This window comes from Pundamilia nyererei, unplaced genomic scaffold (genome assembly GCF_000239375.1).
Source record: "Pundamilia nyererei isolate P.nyererei 1_Seehausen unplaced genomic scaffold, PunNye1.0 scaffold00001, whole genome shotgun sequence".
NCBI classification, from domain to species: Eukaryota; Metazoa; Chordata; class Actinopteri; order Cichliformes; family Cichlidae; genus Pundamilia; species Pundamilia nyererei.
This window is the reverse complement of record NW_005187402.1, coordinates 6,919,627-6,936,174: the sequence shown is the minus strand read 5'-3', so window position 1 is coordinate 6,936,174 and position 16,548 is coordinate 6,919,627. Positions and strand designations below refer to the sequence as shown.

The 16,548-nt window shown below is 40.3% G+C and overlaps 1 protein-coding gene across 2 annotated transcripts in view; it reads right to left on the bottom strand.

Moving 5' to 3' along the window:
- The window catches only part of clint1a (clathrin interactor 1a), a 12,008-nt gene extending 4,429 nt beyond the window's left edge, over window positions 1–7,579 (bottom strand). Inside the window, exons 1-9 of one of the 2 annotated variants that reach the window (XM_005719603.1) lie at window positions 7,331–7,579; window positions 3,472–3,576; window positions 2,676–2,772; window positions 2,129–2,237; window positions 1,628–1,792; window positions 1,308–1,482; window positions 910–1,126; window positions 689–779; window positions 62–121 (exon numbers count right to left, since the gene is read on the bottom strand). In XM_005719603.1, coding sequence (XP_005719660.1) covers window positions 62–121; window positions 689–779; window positions 910–1,126; window positions 1,308–1,482; window positions 1,628–1,792; window positions 2,129–2,237; window positions 2,676–2,772; window positions 3,472–3,576; window positions 7,331–7,371 — 1,060 coding nt within the window. In that variant the 5' untranslated portion in view covers window positions 7,372–7,579. The remainder of the gene's footprint in view (window positions 1–61; window positions 122–688; window positions 780–909; window positions 1,127–1,307; window positions 1,483–1,627; window positions 1,793–2,128; window positions 2,238–2,675; window positions 2,773–3,471; window positions 3,577–7,330) is intronic. The other variant, XM_005719602.1, reaches the window with a different exon arrangement.
- Between the last annotated feature and the right edge of the window lie 8,969 nt (window positions 7,580–16,548).

Genomic DNA, 16,548 nt, shown 5'->3' with positions numbered 1-16,548 from the left:
CCAACACACACACACACACACACACACACACACACACACACCAAAAACTTTTAAAACCAACCCGAGGACAGTCCAGCAGAGGCAGCAGGTGAGGAGAAGTCGGCAAATCCACCGATCAGGCCTGCATTGAGAAACAGAAATAAATTTAAAACAAGTGAGCTCCAGGTGTCATTCCACCATAGTTAGCATTCCCTTAGTGTCAGAAGTGTAGGAGGGAGGGGAGGGGGAAGCAGTGAATAGGTGGAGGGGACCAAACATCTGTTCAGTGCTTCTGCCCTCTCCATTCCCTAGGGACTCCTCCAAAAACATCTGGTGCACTTAGTTCCTATACATCAACTCCCTCCTCCTGCTGTCCCCAAAAAATGGGAAGCTGCTATCAGCAGCTGGGCACCACACTTTCAGTAGAGTCTAGTGTGTTCGTGCAGCTACTCTGGAGTTTTTTTCTTTGTGGTATTGTAACGCTGAACTAAAACGGTTAGTCCTGGATTTACTGGTATGTCACAATTGCAGTGACTGGAAGGTATTTTTCATTTTGGGCAGAGACCATCAGTTTCTTTAAGGATCCTGTCCAATTTGTCTACTGGAAATTTTTTTTTTTTTTTTACTGATAATAGTCTCATCAATCTTCTCATAAGACAGGTTATAAGTGTGCTTCACAAAAGGTTTCTCAAACTTAGTGACATTATACCTGTGGCAGCAGGCTGACTAGGTGTTGTGTCCACCATCAGTAGATCAGCAAGGGCAGCATTGGTTGGCTGAGGGGCTGCGGCTGGCTGCATCTGGAATTAAAACAAACAACCAAAAAAATAAAATAAGAAAGCTAAAAACTCAAGATTCAGAGTAAACATAACCAGCCTCATATCAATAAAATCTTCTCTCATTTCATTTGTTGAAGAGCGCTATTGCTACCTGTTTGGCGGTGGTATCTGGGCTCTTGTCTCCTGTGTAATGGGCTGCGGCCCCAAGGTCTACTTTCTTGGATGGCCCTCCTCTCTTCCGTGTTGCTGTTGTCTCTGTTGCTTGGACAATCTGTAGACTTTTTGTGGTAACAGTCTCCTCTTCATCTTTGAACTCTTTTCTTTGCTGGCCATTGTGAGATGATCGACCCCTGTCCTCCTCGTTGTCACTAGGGACAAAAACAACATGAGAGGTAAGGTGACCAGACACAATCATTGTACACATTCTACCCATCAAGAAACACACAAAGCTCTGTGATCACATCTTCAAATGTCTTTGTCCTAAATAGCAACAAGAAACTTTCCTTTTGTGTTTAGTTTCCTTGCATCAGATCGGAGGCTGTATCCTACCTGAATCGATCTGGTGAGTCGTCTCTGTCCTTCTTTCTAAACTTGTTTATGGTGTCATCAATGGTGGTGCCAATTTTGTCACTGATTTCCCCCAGCTTATCACTGAAGGGGAATGGCCCTTTTTTCTCCCAGTCATCATCCCACTTTCTATCACCAGAGTCATACCTGTCCCCCGCTATTAGTGGAAAAAGAGAAGCAAACATGAGTTGGACATCATAGGATATCAGGTTATACTTCCGCACCAAAAAGTAATCACATCAGTTCCAGCTGCTCTTTTCCCAACACCTCTATTTACAAAATGTGCACATCTGTGGACTTACAGTAGCCTCTGTGTCCCATGCTGTCAGAGGATACACCAATGTATTTGTCTTTATTCTTCTTTGCCTTTTTCCGTTCTTCCCTAAGCCTGTCATCATCCTGAACAAACTCCACCATCTCCTTCACCTTCTGACGTACATTCACACCTTGGTCCTTCCCATTCTCATCTAAGGGTAGCAATTTAAGGAGAAAGAATAACAAAACTGATTAAATTACAACAGTAATACACAAAATCCAGATACAGACAAAGAATAATAATTATTGTGTCCTTCCTTCTAAACAAAGTCTAAAATACACACATGGTTTGGGCCACTGAAAGCAGCTTTACAGTAGTATGCTAAGAGTTTCTGGACTAAGCACTGCTTAGGGCCTCCTTCCTCCTTCCATTCATTGCAGCCCACATTAAAGCTGTTGTTGATACAGAACTTTTCACCTCATTACAACAACATTCAGCAAACAAAATAAAAAAAGAAGAAAAAAAAAAGACCAGAATGATACCTTACCTACAAAATGGTAGCTTTCTAGTGATCTCAAGTCATACAGATGTTCTCTGGCACTAGTCACAACCCTTTCAGACCCGTTCCTGATGAGATGGGCTAGCAGTAATAGAGACTGAAGGGAGGGGGGGGGGAAAGAAAAAAACAAAATGGGAAATTAAAAAAAAGATTTAAGATTTTATTTTTAACTTCAAGTTTGGAGTTAACCCAGTTTGTTCAAGTTGTGATTCTTGTGTCAGACTTTCGTTTACTCTCAATCACAGTGTTTCAAACAATGTGGTTTGTCTTCACATCTCTTGCTGAGTGAAATCCATCAGTAGGTTATTTGTAAAAAAGCTTAACCCAATCTTAAAGTTCTTGCTGATACCCGATTATTGCTAAAAGTAAGGAGAAAGGCCTTTAAAGTTAAATCAAATCTATTAATTTTAGTTTAGCAAGTCCAAAGTGTTCCACAGAATGAAAAATGTTCTCAGCACTTAGGTCTTCAAGCCTTGTTTCACAATTAATGCAAGAACATGCGTTTGTGTCATGTTACAACAGCACTGAGGCAGACCTTGTAGACTCTCCTCCAGTTCTTTTTGTTGTCCCGCAGCATGCGGGCCCACAGCATGTTCATCACCTCTGGGAACTGTTCATACATGAAGGTGGCTCTGTTTATAAAAAAAACGGAGGGGTGGGGGGGAATTAGACTTTTTACTTTCATGTTTAAAAAAAAAAAAGCATATCTGCAATTAAGCATATCTGTGTATGCATAGTTGCATAAGAAGAAAGCATGAACAGTAAAAGCCAGATGAACTCAAACACTGATGTCCACTTTGAATATGATAAATAATCAACAATGAACACTTGGGGGTTTAATATTCTCATTGTTTGCAGTTCTGTGCAGGAAAAGACTTGAGGTCAAACGGGACGCTTGAACATCAAAAACCATTTTATGTAAAAACAGCTTCTAAATGAGTCATTAGAAACTTCTGTGTCACTCATAACTTCGGGGCTCATACGTTTTTGACAAAGCTTTCTGCACTTAAAGAAAGTCACGTAAGACACATCAGAGGTAGTTCACGGGAGTTCTTAGACATTCAGATGCAGGTAATTTTCAGCTTAACTTTTAAACTATAATTGTTTATGGTTGTTTATTCAGAAACGTTCTGCTGACTTTCAAAGAAGCCTTGTTTCCTGTTTTGATGAGCGAGGAGGCTTAAAATTCAGTAAGAGCTGGATTTGTCATAGAAGCCTGATCTTTAAAAATAATGTTCATGGAAATGCAGATAAAGGGATGTAAGGTTTTCTTTTTATTTACAGTGGGTGCTTTTCAGTAAAACATAAATGAAATAAACAATAAACCTTACCTAGAAATTTCACTCATCAGCTGTCCTGATGGTCCCCAGGGGTCATCATTGGTGGCTTCTCTCACCTTAGACTCCACCTCGGAGTAGTTCATCACCACATTGGTTCTATAATAACAAACAAAAACAAACTTCAATTATAATACATTTTATTTGTCATTTCTGCTCAAAGTATGCACCTGCACCTCAGCCCAGCAAGACCAACATGAATGACAGTACAAAAATCATATAAAATCAGAGACTTAAAGATGCTTAAGCCAACCACAAGTGCCCTTTTAAAGGCTAAAAGAACAAAAGGATCACGTGTTTTCTATAACTCCTTGTCAAAACCTAAAACAGCTGACCACACAGGCAAATGCACAATGCGTTCAGTGTAAACACATACATGCAGGCTAAAATGGCGATGAATAAAACAAGAGTTGCTGACTGGTTTTGAGCTCTAGTTAGAAACTAGTACAACGGGAATCAGAGACTCAAATGGGAAGAAATCAAAACAATGAATCTCTAAGCATTTCAGGCTAAAATCTGTGTTCCAAATATATAGGACTTCGTATATTATAAAAGACTAAAGAAGTAAAAAACGCAATCACAATCAGTACAGAACTAACAAAGGCTAATCAAACTCTGCCTTATATTTATCCAGGATTAGAGTCTACAAATCTTGTTTCTACTTAAAAATATAGCCAGCATTCTGTAAGGGAAAGAAAAAAATATCACGTCTTAGCTTCAGTGTGTATAAGGGTTCCACCAAGATCTTGAAAAAAGCAAAGGACTTTATAAAGTTCTTCTTTACCTTTTTTTATAAAGTTCATTTCTGCTTCTGTAATTTCTATTTACATCACCTGCTGTGCATTATTTGACAATGGTGTCCTTGTGTTTTTTAATTGAGATTTTGCATCTTTATTTGACTAATCGCCGTTTGTGTAAGGGGATTTAATTTAACATGTCATTTGGCATCTATTCAGTCATAACTGGATAAACTGGTTATCCAGACAATTCCTACAGTGTTTGCATTAAGGGAAGCAGTATAGCCACTATCCCAAATTGTGTATGCAACGTAAAACTGAGCCACAACCTGAGACCTTATTCAGATTTAGAGTATTAACTTACATAAATTTGTTTGTTACAGAACCGCAGAACTATGATCAATAATCATACAGGCATCATCTTTAAAATAAGTAAGCAGGCCCTGCTGCAACTTTAGCAATAAAATGTGGCAAGGCAAATAAGCAATTGAAATTTCTACAACCTCCTCCTTCACTACTGCCACATCAGCAATAAACAGCACAGCGCCTGACAGAGCAACACTGATTTGATGCCATATTGTTAACAAGGATACACCCTCTCTGTGGTTTTCAGGCAGACTGCATTGCTAAAAGTTGCAGGGTATGGTTACAACTCTGACAACATACTCTCTTTTGTAAAATGTGGCTTAAGCCATGAAAAGTATTTGAAAATTACCACGCCAGAGTCCTTTCACAGCTAATTAAAATAAGCCTCTGGGCCCAACCATGGATCACAGTCAACATTTGCTGAAAAGTCCCAGACAGACATTCAAACATTCTATATCCAAGAGTTTTCAAAGGATTCTGGTTACTCCATGTGTAGTTATAACTTTATATATCCAGAATTTCTCTAGCTAGTTAGGGAAAATGCTAACCTGCCATGCATGAATGACAGACAAAAAATAAAAGGCACTGATGCAACTGCTTATCTTCACACAGAGGTTGCTGCTGTTCTAGATATCAGCTAGATAAAACGGAAGCTGTGATACTCTCAGTGACACACAATCACACATATTTCCGCTGCTATACTGCTGAAGCATTTCCCTTGCTCTTCATTGCAACTGCACTTTAGTTCTTATATTAATGTTAACTTTACTCATTACAAAAGTAAAAAAAAAAAGAAAGAAAAACAAATCAGCATTTTACTCATTATATTTAACAAAAAAAAAAAATGCACATAAAACCCTCTGATTAATCAGAGGAAGAATGCAACAATCAGTCTTAATGACTCAGCATTTATTGACACTTTATGAAAACAAGTCAACAAGTTCCCAATTTCAAAGGTCTCAAGACACGAGCTCTTACACCACCCAGTATTTCAAATAAAGCCAGATTAGAATGAAGGCGCACTCATTCAGGCATAAAAATAATCTCTCTTTTAGTCTGTCAATTCAAATTGCTTTATATTATAAGTTAAAATAAAAATGGTGCAGATGCATCAGAAAATAAATATATGCAACAATATACAGTATTTATACAATACTGCAGGATAGTGTGATCTATATAACATTAAGTTTAGTAAATAATTTACATGCTTCTGGGTGTGTGTGTGTGTGTGTAGATGAATGAATGTCTGGCACGTCATGACCATTGTTTTTACAAGTTGCGGCATCTTTATACATCTATGCCTCGTCTCCTTTATCTCAACTGAAACTTAAGTTCTTTCAAATGTGGAATTACTGAGTTAAATTTTGTAAAGTAAATATTTCCTTCTTTGTCTGACTCGCTCCAACAAAAGCAAAACATGCTGCAAAAGGTCACACACAGAGGGGAGTCAAGTGCATCCACAGGATTGCATTCTTGGATAGACTTAACACACTATTGTCTGACTGTGCACAATAAGCCACTAAGCCCTTGAAAGAACAAAAAATAAAAATACATTTTTAAGAAAATCGTGCAATAGCCTACAAAAGCTTCAGAGTACAGTCATCAGCTGAAAATAAACCAGCAGCCAAAGGAGAACAAATGTGCTGAACAAAGGTGTTGGCTTGCTCTTTGATAAAGCTAGGTAATAAATTACTGCCATGGAAGCTTTGACCAACACTCCCATCAAACTATGCAAAAATGCACCGGAAGCAAACAAAAGAGAGAGAGGGAGAAAGCTTGACATCCACCAACAAGTTACAAAACCCAGCAGATGACTGATCACTCATTAATAAATACTCTGTAGTGGCTCTTTTAAGTAGAAAAATAAATAAAAACATAAAGCACCCTCAATAACAGTAAAGCCAACTCAAATAACAACTGTCGTAAGTTGTGGTCAAACTTCTTAACACACACTTACGTTTACTGGGAACTAGTTGCCACCAACATGATTGTAAGCCAAAAGTGTAAAGGTAGTTGTTTTTTAAGGGTGTGTTTTTATTTTAAAACTAACACGATGTGTTAATTTATGTATTTATGTGTATGCTAGCGTGACGCTGGTGGAAAATCTACAACAATCTAGACAATTGTTGTATTGTAACTTAACGACGAACAATTTAACTTACAACTCAAGGGCTCTCGTGCAACTACCACAACGTCGTGTGTAACTTAGCTACAAGTGTCAAGACGATCGTAAAGCACTTCTACCTTAAATTAATTAATTAAAAATGTATTTCCAGGCAGTAGCAGCTAAACAGGGGTTGGACGACAAGTCTGTTTCACATAACTCCAAAAACACCCATTGTTTAATTATTCAGCCTGGGAGCTGTCAAACTAGCTTAGCTGGCTAGCCTGGTCAGCTAGCTACCCACCCAGTCAACAGGCTACATAATTAGCTTGTTAGCCAAGCAGGTTAGCATGCGCTTTCGGAGAAAACGAACAAATGTCAAGCGCAGTCACACCATATCCTTTTAGTTACAGTTTAGCTGAACGACAAGGCAAGAAGAACTGTAAGAAAAACAAGACACCCACACTTAAAACAAGAAGTATGGTGTTTGTAAAAGTCAGTTAACTAATTCGCTAGTAGCATACAGGCTAGCTAACTTGTAAAGAATGACGTGACGTCAAAGTTTTGGGTACGTGTCTCTTTCAAACAGGTAAACTACAAGCACAAATAACTCGTTACAGCCGTACTGTGATAAGAAGATACTCACGCTTTGTCAACCAACTCCCTAACTTTCCACATGTTCAGCATGTTGGCTCTGAGAAAGGGGGCTTAACGCCTCGGCAAAAGCCTTTACTCCAAACGAACACCGACACCAAACCTTGAACTCTGGAAAGTAAACTATTCTTCACCTCGCTTTCAAGACAGGAGGCGCAAACGCACCAGCAAGCAGGCAGGAAAGGTTACTATGGGAAATGCCCGTGCAACGTCATCAAAACTGCGTAAAGCAGGATTGGAGTTGTAGTTTATAGCATGTATTCGGACACCACCTTGATACATGATTACATTAACCTTTATATAAAGTTAGAGAAAGAGCTTTCGCAAATTATTCACATCTATTAATGACTATGGGGATATTTAAATAATGGAAAAAACGTTCTAGGACGTAGACATATTTTTAGAATAAGGACCTCTCACTGAATTTGAGAAATTGTTAAATTAAACAGTAAAGTTAAAAAACAAAACATAACAAGTAAAACATACTAAGACCCTATATAAAGTACTTATAGTAATTCTGATTTACGCAATAGATTAGTGATGTCAAACATAAGGTCCAGGGGCCAGAATTGGGCCAACAAATCAGCCAGAATTCTGCTGATATTCTCTTTGAAAAAAGAGAATATATATAGATATACATTTTAGACTTTTAACTGTATTTTCACAACTTTTACAGCTTTTTCTACTAATAAAGACCTACCCCATAATCACCATTCATACTACACCAAAGTAATTAAGTAACAGAAAAACAATTAAATAACAATTCTTACCCATCAGCTGTAACAAGCCTGACAGGGTATTGTTGTCAGCCAGGTGGGTGGAGTGGACGCCAAAATTTGTGAATGCGATAACTTGAGAACAAGGTGATGTAGAAATTCGTACCATAGGCGCATCTAATAAAGCTTGCGGACAAGTTTGACTCCCAGTGAAGGTCAGAGATCAGGTTTTCTGAAAAATTTCTGAATGCCATAACTCAAGAAGGAAGTCACCTAGGATTTTCACATTCACACCATAGGTGCATCTACTAAAAGTCTTCGGCAAATTTGAATCCTGGTGATCTTGAGCTCAAGGTCAAGGCCACTGGTAAAGTTTTCTGAAAATCTTGTGAATATGATAACTCAGTAAAAAAGTCACCTTTGATGTTCAAATTGATAACATATCTGCATCTACTAGGAGCCTGAGGGGTCGCACTGGAAGCCAGCAGTATTTTTCGATCTACTATAGAAATGTTTATGGGGGGGTTTTCTGAGTCACACACATTTTTTTTGTGAATTAAGAAAAACTTTAATAATTACAGGGCAGTCTGAGCAATGAGCTACCAGAACTTCTTTTTAAAAACACATTTATTTTTTACAGTTTAAGCCCAAAGAATCATGCTAACAGATTTCCTTGTTGCTACAGCAGCATTTCTTTATCATGTATAAGAACTGTCCAAACTGTATAGGTATACTTCTTTACATTGACTGAAAGTGGGCTGTATAAAATTAGTTTGACATTCCTGCTATAAAGATGTGTTCTTCTATATCACTTGTGCTTTCAGCTTATAGTCATTAAGGTTCACAGGAAATTGAGACAAGATGCATTATGCTGCATTAGGCCAGTGCTGCCATAGTAGTGACAAAAGGGTTTTTTTTCCTATTAGAGAGCACTGAGAACTAAACAATTTCAGTTCCTTAAAAAAACAAACTCAAAAACAAACATGAAGATAAAACTGGATGTAAGAGATCTTTGAATATATTGTTCAGCATTAGATATTTTATGCTATCACACATCTCCAAAATACAATGTTATACTGTCTAGAGTTACCATTTCTATAACACGTTTTCCTCAGTTTGTTATTTCTTAGCAAAATTCTTTGGCTTTGACTTCACACAGCTTCCTGCACTATTGGAATGGGTGCTCTTCTTTGTCCAGATGAACTCCAGCTTCCCCCAAACTATGGGCTGCATCACAGACAGCGGGTCACCACCCCATGTGTTCACCATCCCTCCTCATCTGGCATTCAGGCATGCTACAGTGACCCAGTGATGCTGTGTGACAGGCCAGGCAGGGCACTGGCTGTTTGTGTCAATCCAGATCAATCACTCCCTCTTCTGGACGGACAACGTCATCAACGTGCAGAAAGGTCACGGAGTGTACTCAAACCAGGCCTTATGTGGAGTGCAGGGAGGTCAGCATAGCAAGTGAACACCCTTGAAAGACTGTGTATTATATTTAATAGACACGGTTGGCTCATGAGTTACCCGTATATGTTTTCCAGAGGGTCATTTTTATTTGGGATGAATTAAATGATTGGCAGTAGTCATTTTATCTGAAACATCTTTTTTTTTCTTGATTCTCCAGTGACTGGGCGTGTGCAAAAAGTGTTAAGCCTCTTTGTCGTATTGATTGATATTCCACGGGGCAAGATAAACCCACTCATGCCCCCAATCGACAGGGCTTCTATTCTCTAATGATACATGTAAATATGGCCCACTGCTTACACTTCTATAGGAAAGCAGAAAGAAACAACACAATAGCCAAAATACAACCCATTTGAGAAAAAAAAACAAGAAACAGCACTTAACGGCCCAGAATGCACTGCACCCAAGGGAAAAACCTCAATTACTGTTACACGTCCGAAAAAGGAGAACTCTAGGAGAAGTGATTGCTGAGATGGAAATGGCTGTGTGTATGTTTGTGCATGTGTTGAGTGTGTTTTTGTTTGTGTGTGTGTGACTGCGTGTAGGGTGTGGTGGGAAAGGGATGGCTAGAAAGGCACTCAGTAAAAAGATCTTTCAGAAACACTTTGCCTTGGTGACGTTGACACGAGCTGTTGATTGACGTGCACTTCTCGACAGAAACCAGGGCTATCAAACTATCTGGCTCGCATTAGGAATGGCACGGTCCTCGGGGAGGGGCCTAAGTGGTAAATGATGTTGCTCGAGACATTCTCTGTCAACAACTGGTGTGTATTTGCGTTTGTGCGAGTGCTGAGGATGGCAAAGTATTCAATCAAAGCTTTGATTGAAAAAGCCCTGTGTCCTTAAAGATCAGAATCCCGTATGAAGGGGTGAATGTGAGTGTTTGAGAATTTTGTTGTGAAAACAGTGCAATGCTGTGCGGCACAGGGAGGGGAAAAGGTGCTGGCAGAAGACTTAATTGTAAAAGTATAATCTTGAGCATTATTCATGGATGAGAGGTGATGCCAAAGAAAGCTTTGCACAGACTCAAAGTTCAAAAAAGAAAGGAAAAAAAACATATTTTGCAAGAATCTGTGTAGATATTCTTTCTTTGGATATGTTAAAAAAAAAAGAAAGAAAGAAAGAAAGAAAGGAAACCCTTTCTTGATATTTCATATTTTGTAACCATGTCTTCTATTCATCATCTTGCTCCTCAGTTGATCATCAATTTGGTCTACTGAGACCAAGTTGTCACTAACGACTTGTGAGTTTTAGGAGATGAAATACTGGGGAAGACAAACACATGGTAATGGTAAAGCAAGCAGCACTAGGGGGCACTCTGACTTTTCTGGTACTGGAGAATGCTTGTGTGTTGCACACGGGTGAGTGTGCTCAGCGCTGTTCAAGTGTGTGTGTGCATATGTGTGTGTGTCAGTCGGTGCAACCACTGGGAGTCAAGGCTGTGTGTTTACATGGCTGAAGTTCCCATGACAAATGTGGTCAGAGCATCATCTTGAACTGGGAATGCGCGCAGAAAAACTTGCACAGCTCTGCCATTATTCTTCCTTCTCAAACATGTGCTTCCAATCTGCCGAAACACTTGGCGCTCTTTTTCTTTTGCTGTTTTACAGTGTCATTATAAAACAATGTTCTTTGTTTTGCACATTAGCAATGAATTAGTGATCCTGCCCATCTCTGTGCCCCGTGGAAGAGTTTCTGATCTGTGGAGTCGCTTGGCTTGGGGCCCGGCTTTCCTCCTGTCACTGCGAGGGTTCTTTTGCTGCTGTTATATTTCAGGCTGTTATTGTTGGCCCTCTTGCAGCCCCGGTAAGATCTTTAGTCCTTTTTCCCAAGCGATATAACCCCCACACACATCACACAGTATCTGACCCCTGTCTGCATGACACATGACAGGTCCACAGTGGTGTTCATGTGTGTGTGTGTGTGTGTGTGTGGGTATGTGAGCAAGGAATGATGGGTGTGCGCTTTTATGTGGGTCTTTGCTTTCATGTAAATGTGTTGTAAATATGTGTGCCCTTCATAGATATGTTATGCAAGTGCACAGAGCGTATCTGGCACAGTGTGTAGGTATTGAATATGCTTAAACAATGAGGCCGCTTGTCACATGTTCAAAGTCGTACAGACAACCCGCTGTGATCTCAAGCCACACTCGCAGATGTTCCTAATGGGACGAGAGTAGCATTCGCATTCCTGCGGATAACCAGTCTGTTTATTTTTCTCTCTAAACTGGAGTGGATTGCCACTTTCTCTGGTGAGAAAAAGGATGGAAGATGATAAAAAATAAATAAATACAAGGAGGCTGATGAGAAGGCTCCCACCGCAGTTTAGACCTCCAAAGCCAACTTGTCAGTCCTGCTAAACCAGCATAACCTCAGCAGTGGTGATTTAAGGGTGACAGTAATGCAGGGTGTAATGGAAGTTGATGCCAGTGTGCAATTGTGTGCGAGTTAAAACTGCTGTTGTCTTATTCTCCCTGCAAGAATAAGTGAGCTAGGCGTAATTGTGAGGGGGTTATGTTTATGAGTCAGGGGTGTTAGAGTCGATCGTGTTGCTTTAAACACGGGCAGGAAAGCATTCGCGCACACATACGCACGCAGACACACACAGAGTGAAACCCACACAGGTATGCTCGAGTCCTGAGAGCATCTGCTCCTTTACAGCCAGATTGAATTAGCAATTACAGAGAGTAAAAAACAGAACAAAACATCTGGAGCAGTAAGCAGCAGAGGTTATAAATCTGAGAGGGGAGGTGGGGTGGTGAGGTGTATGAAAATGAGCCAAAGTGAGAGTCTCAAGGACAGTGGCTCTGATTGGGCCATTAACATGCCAGTGGTGTCAAAAAGGACCCGAGGCAATGGGAGAAATGGGACAGAGCAGAGGGCTTTAGAGGGCATAAAGAACACCAGTGAAAGGAGAGGTAGAGCGTGCAGAGGAGAGCAAGAGGCAAGGCCTATTGTAGAGGATTGAGATACAGTAAAGACAGCATATCTGAGGTTGTTTTGCCTCTTGAACCTTTAACCAGGAATCGACTCGGACAAGGAGAGAGGAATCTGTGGAACTGATGGGGGAAGTTGTGGAAAAAACAGACCTAGGGGGAGTTTTGAAAGCTGTGTAAAAGTATAAAAGAATTAAGAAACGGGGGCTGGAGATCACCCCCTTTTTGCCAAACCATAATTAGACATGTTTGGGCAATGAAAATGTTGGGTGGGTGTTCATAAATGTATTTTAACAATTATATGCAGTTTGGTTTAAGTCCATATAAATGTGGGGTTGGAAAACTGCAGTGCCATTACCACATCTGTTTTTGCTATTATTGGCACAATAAATTACGTAGGCAATTTGTTTGCGCTGTTGTTAGAGTAATAGAATCAAATTATCCCATGTTAGGGAAATGATTATGTACGAAGCGGAACCCATCAGGGATTCACAAGGCAATCAGTGAGGTAAGACAGAGCTGAAATGTTGGCGCTCTGCACATCAACTCTTCCAGGTCCAATACGTCATTTGAAAGCCACAGTACCTGTAGTGCTCGCAGTAAATCTCCTGCACAGCATCAGTCCAGCGGAGCCACGCGAATCAGCGAGATAGAAGGCCAAGTCGAAGGAGCTTGACACACTTGAAACGAGGAGTGTTTGGGATGAAGGACAATATCAAACGAGCCTTATCAATTCATAAGCCGCGGGAGCAGTGTTTACATTCCCTCTCGGTTGGTGAAGCACTGGGTGGATGTTTCAAATAGGTCAAGGTTACAGCGAAAACAAAAGTTAGTCGATTAGCAGTCGAGGTGCAACATTCCTAATTTGTATGCTAATCTGGCGGATCATCATATCATGTAGGTACTGCCTGCGATTCTACATCTGCACGCACTCATTTAATTATCCAAACACAATTCACAAAAGTCATTGGAAACAAACCAAACCAAAATAAAATAATTTGCATATATTTAAAAGAGCAGATAAACTCCCTTGGGGTTGGTTAATATTTCAGAGGCATAATAATAATATGCAAAATCATTCACATTTCATCCAGCACCAAAACAAAGTGGCTTTGTCGATGTAATTAGGGTGTTTTAGAGTTGAATCACCCTGGCAAATGACCATGTTTTTCTCTCTGGGAGACCAGTGTGTGAATGTATCTAAGTCCCCCCCCCCCCCCCCCCCCCCCTTCCCAAATATATGTGTTTGTGTGCGAGTGTGCGTTTGCACGTTGTATTGTCAACGCTCCTCTGTGCGCACGCAGTCTTAGAAAAGGATTGATTAAAGAGAGAGTGTCTGTCTCAGAGCAGTTAATGAGGTTTAGTCCCATGAGCTGCGAGGTTTGGGTGTGTTTGAGTGCACGCACATGTGTGTTTGCGTGTGCACATGTAGACCTAGTGGAAGACGTTGTTAATTGGCTAAGACTTACTTTCAGCAGGGGGATAGTCAAGGGCACAGTGCCTCCACATTTGTGGAGTGCCATTTGTAGAACACAATGATACATTCTCTTTCTATATTCGCTTTTTTTTTTTTTTTGGAGGGAGTGATTAGTCAGGAGCATGAAAAATATGATTACAACGAAACCTGGAATTTTTTATGCTTGTATTTCGTTTAAATTTCCAGATTAAAAAAAAAAAATCTCTTTAAAAAAAGTAAAGAAAAGAAACTGACAGAAGAAATGATATTTGCTGTTTGATCTGAAGAAGGAAGAAGGAAATTCATTTACTTTACTCTCTGGGGACATGAAGAAGAAGAAGAAAAAGAAGAGGAGAGGAAGAAGGAGAAGAATAAAAGGAAGAAAAAAGAAGCAGAAGAGGACGAAAAAGAAGAAGGAAGAGGCAAATAAAAAATAAATAAAAAATATATAAAAAAGAAAAAAAAACAGACATGGAGAGAGGTAAAGGAAGAGAGATATTCCACAAAGCACAAGATGGATACAATCTCACCTGCTCTGGTCTCCACGCAGACCTGTCCGTCTACATGTATATACAGACCTGTATGTTCTTTTGCAGTGCTACACACAGCTCGTCTCAAACAGCAGGAAGCATCTATGCTTTCATGTGGAGCACAGCCCAAAGTAGAGCAAGATCACAATGTGTGTGCATTTCTGTGTATATGTGTGTGCGCATGCATGCATGCACGCATGTGTGTGTGTGTGTGTGAAATCCAGGCTTTTCCCCCCTTGGGACCTGCACAAACACACTTCCCATCTTCCCTTTGAGTTCCACATTCAAAGGTTCCACTCGTTCAACTGTCAATCATTCTCTCAGCCAATCAAGGCCCTTCGTTCTCAGTCTGTTTATAGATCAAGGGTGGTTTAAGCGTATGTATGTGATGTGACTGGAATTTTTACCATGACTAATACTAATACTGTAAATATTCATTTTTTTTCTGCACATCACCCGTGGTGTCAATCAAAATCAACGCTATTGTGCCTATACTGTGAGGGCACTGAAAGTCTACAACAATGTTTATGACTGCAAGGTCCTGGACCAGGTGCTGGTGCTAGAGTTAGTTTCGAAAATGCATAATGGTATCTGGACCAAAGAAGGAAAAGGTCCTAAAGTTGGATAAATGTAAGAAAATAAGTTCACTGATAGGTTTAGAAAGAAACAGACATTTCTTTTAAAAGTGTGTGTGCATATGCGTGTATTTGTGTTATCAAAAGAGATTCAGCATCGTATAGATGTGTTATAGGGTTATCGCAACCCAGATATGTCACGCCTAATTAAGTGGCTAAGAGTACAGGAGAAAAAAGGGGTGAAAAAAACCTACAAATTGCTGTGAAATGTACATTTAGAATAGATCTGTAAGTGTGAGTAGACTGCATCACACAGCATCTGGTCCTCATGCTATAAGAAACTGAGAAGAAAAGAGGATGAGACAAGCAAACAGACGGAGCATCAGGTGACAGCAGGCGTTATCAGACCTCACCTCTGATTACTGTCTATTATGAGGCAACAATAGTTTCCTGTGGGGCATGCTAACGACCTGAGTGTATCAGCAACGTGGGAAATTAACCCAGAGTCTGCTTTATGTCAGGAGGGAAACGGACAAAAGCGGAGTGTGAGAACAAAGAGTCATTCCCATACCTGTTATTTATTGACAGGCAGCTGCCATATGTCCATCTTCACCTACACTGTGTGTGAATGAATGGTGGTTAGGATTGAGATTAAGCCGCCAACAGAGGGCAGCAGAGGGCTTCAGAGCCAACATATCCCTCAGAGGCCAGGCCAAAGAAGCTCTGCTTCATGGTGAATCAGACTGTTTAGATCTGCATGCCATCTCCAAAATGTCCACTAAACAGTCATTTTACATGAAATGCAAATGATTTAGTTAGTATTTGCATGTAAAGCAACGATAAAACCACCTCAGAGCTGCCACGGTGAGATACTTGTTTGTTTTTGTCAACTTTTTTATTTTTTCCCCCAGCTGAAATAAGGTGGGAGTGAGGTTTGAACTGCGGGGCACTGATAATGGCGGAGCGAGTGTTCTACAGCACGTCTCAGCGAGAAACTAGCTCGATCTATTCACACTACATGCAGAGCCGTGGCCTCCAGGCTTGAGTTCCTGCTTCGGTAATGACTCTGTTCCCCTGTGGAATGTAGAACATTGTCTTTCCTCAAATGAGGGAAGCACACAGTCTCTTTGCACACATGCGCACACACAAACACGCACACAAGCATGCGCTTCAATATGCATGAAACACAAGCTTGTAAACATATACAGGCAAAACAGTGCAAACTTGCATGTAAGTATACATAAATATGCATACTTGCACCCACACATGCCCCCCACCCGCCTGTCTCCCTGTTTCCAGAAACATTGACTGGACCTCTTCTCTCAGGTTTGCTTGTCTCTTCCATGGTCAATCAGCGGGTTTATACACCACATTGTGTGGCAGCCTGTATTGCTCTTTCTCCCTCTTCGTTACCGATCAGAGAAAATCCCACTCTAAGCAGGCGCAATGCACATTCATACAATTTTAATGACTCTTAAATTAACCATCATATTTTTTTTGCTCCACTCCTTCACTGACTAAATCGCTTAAT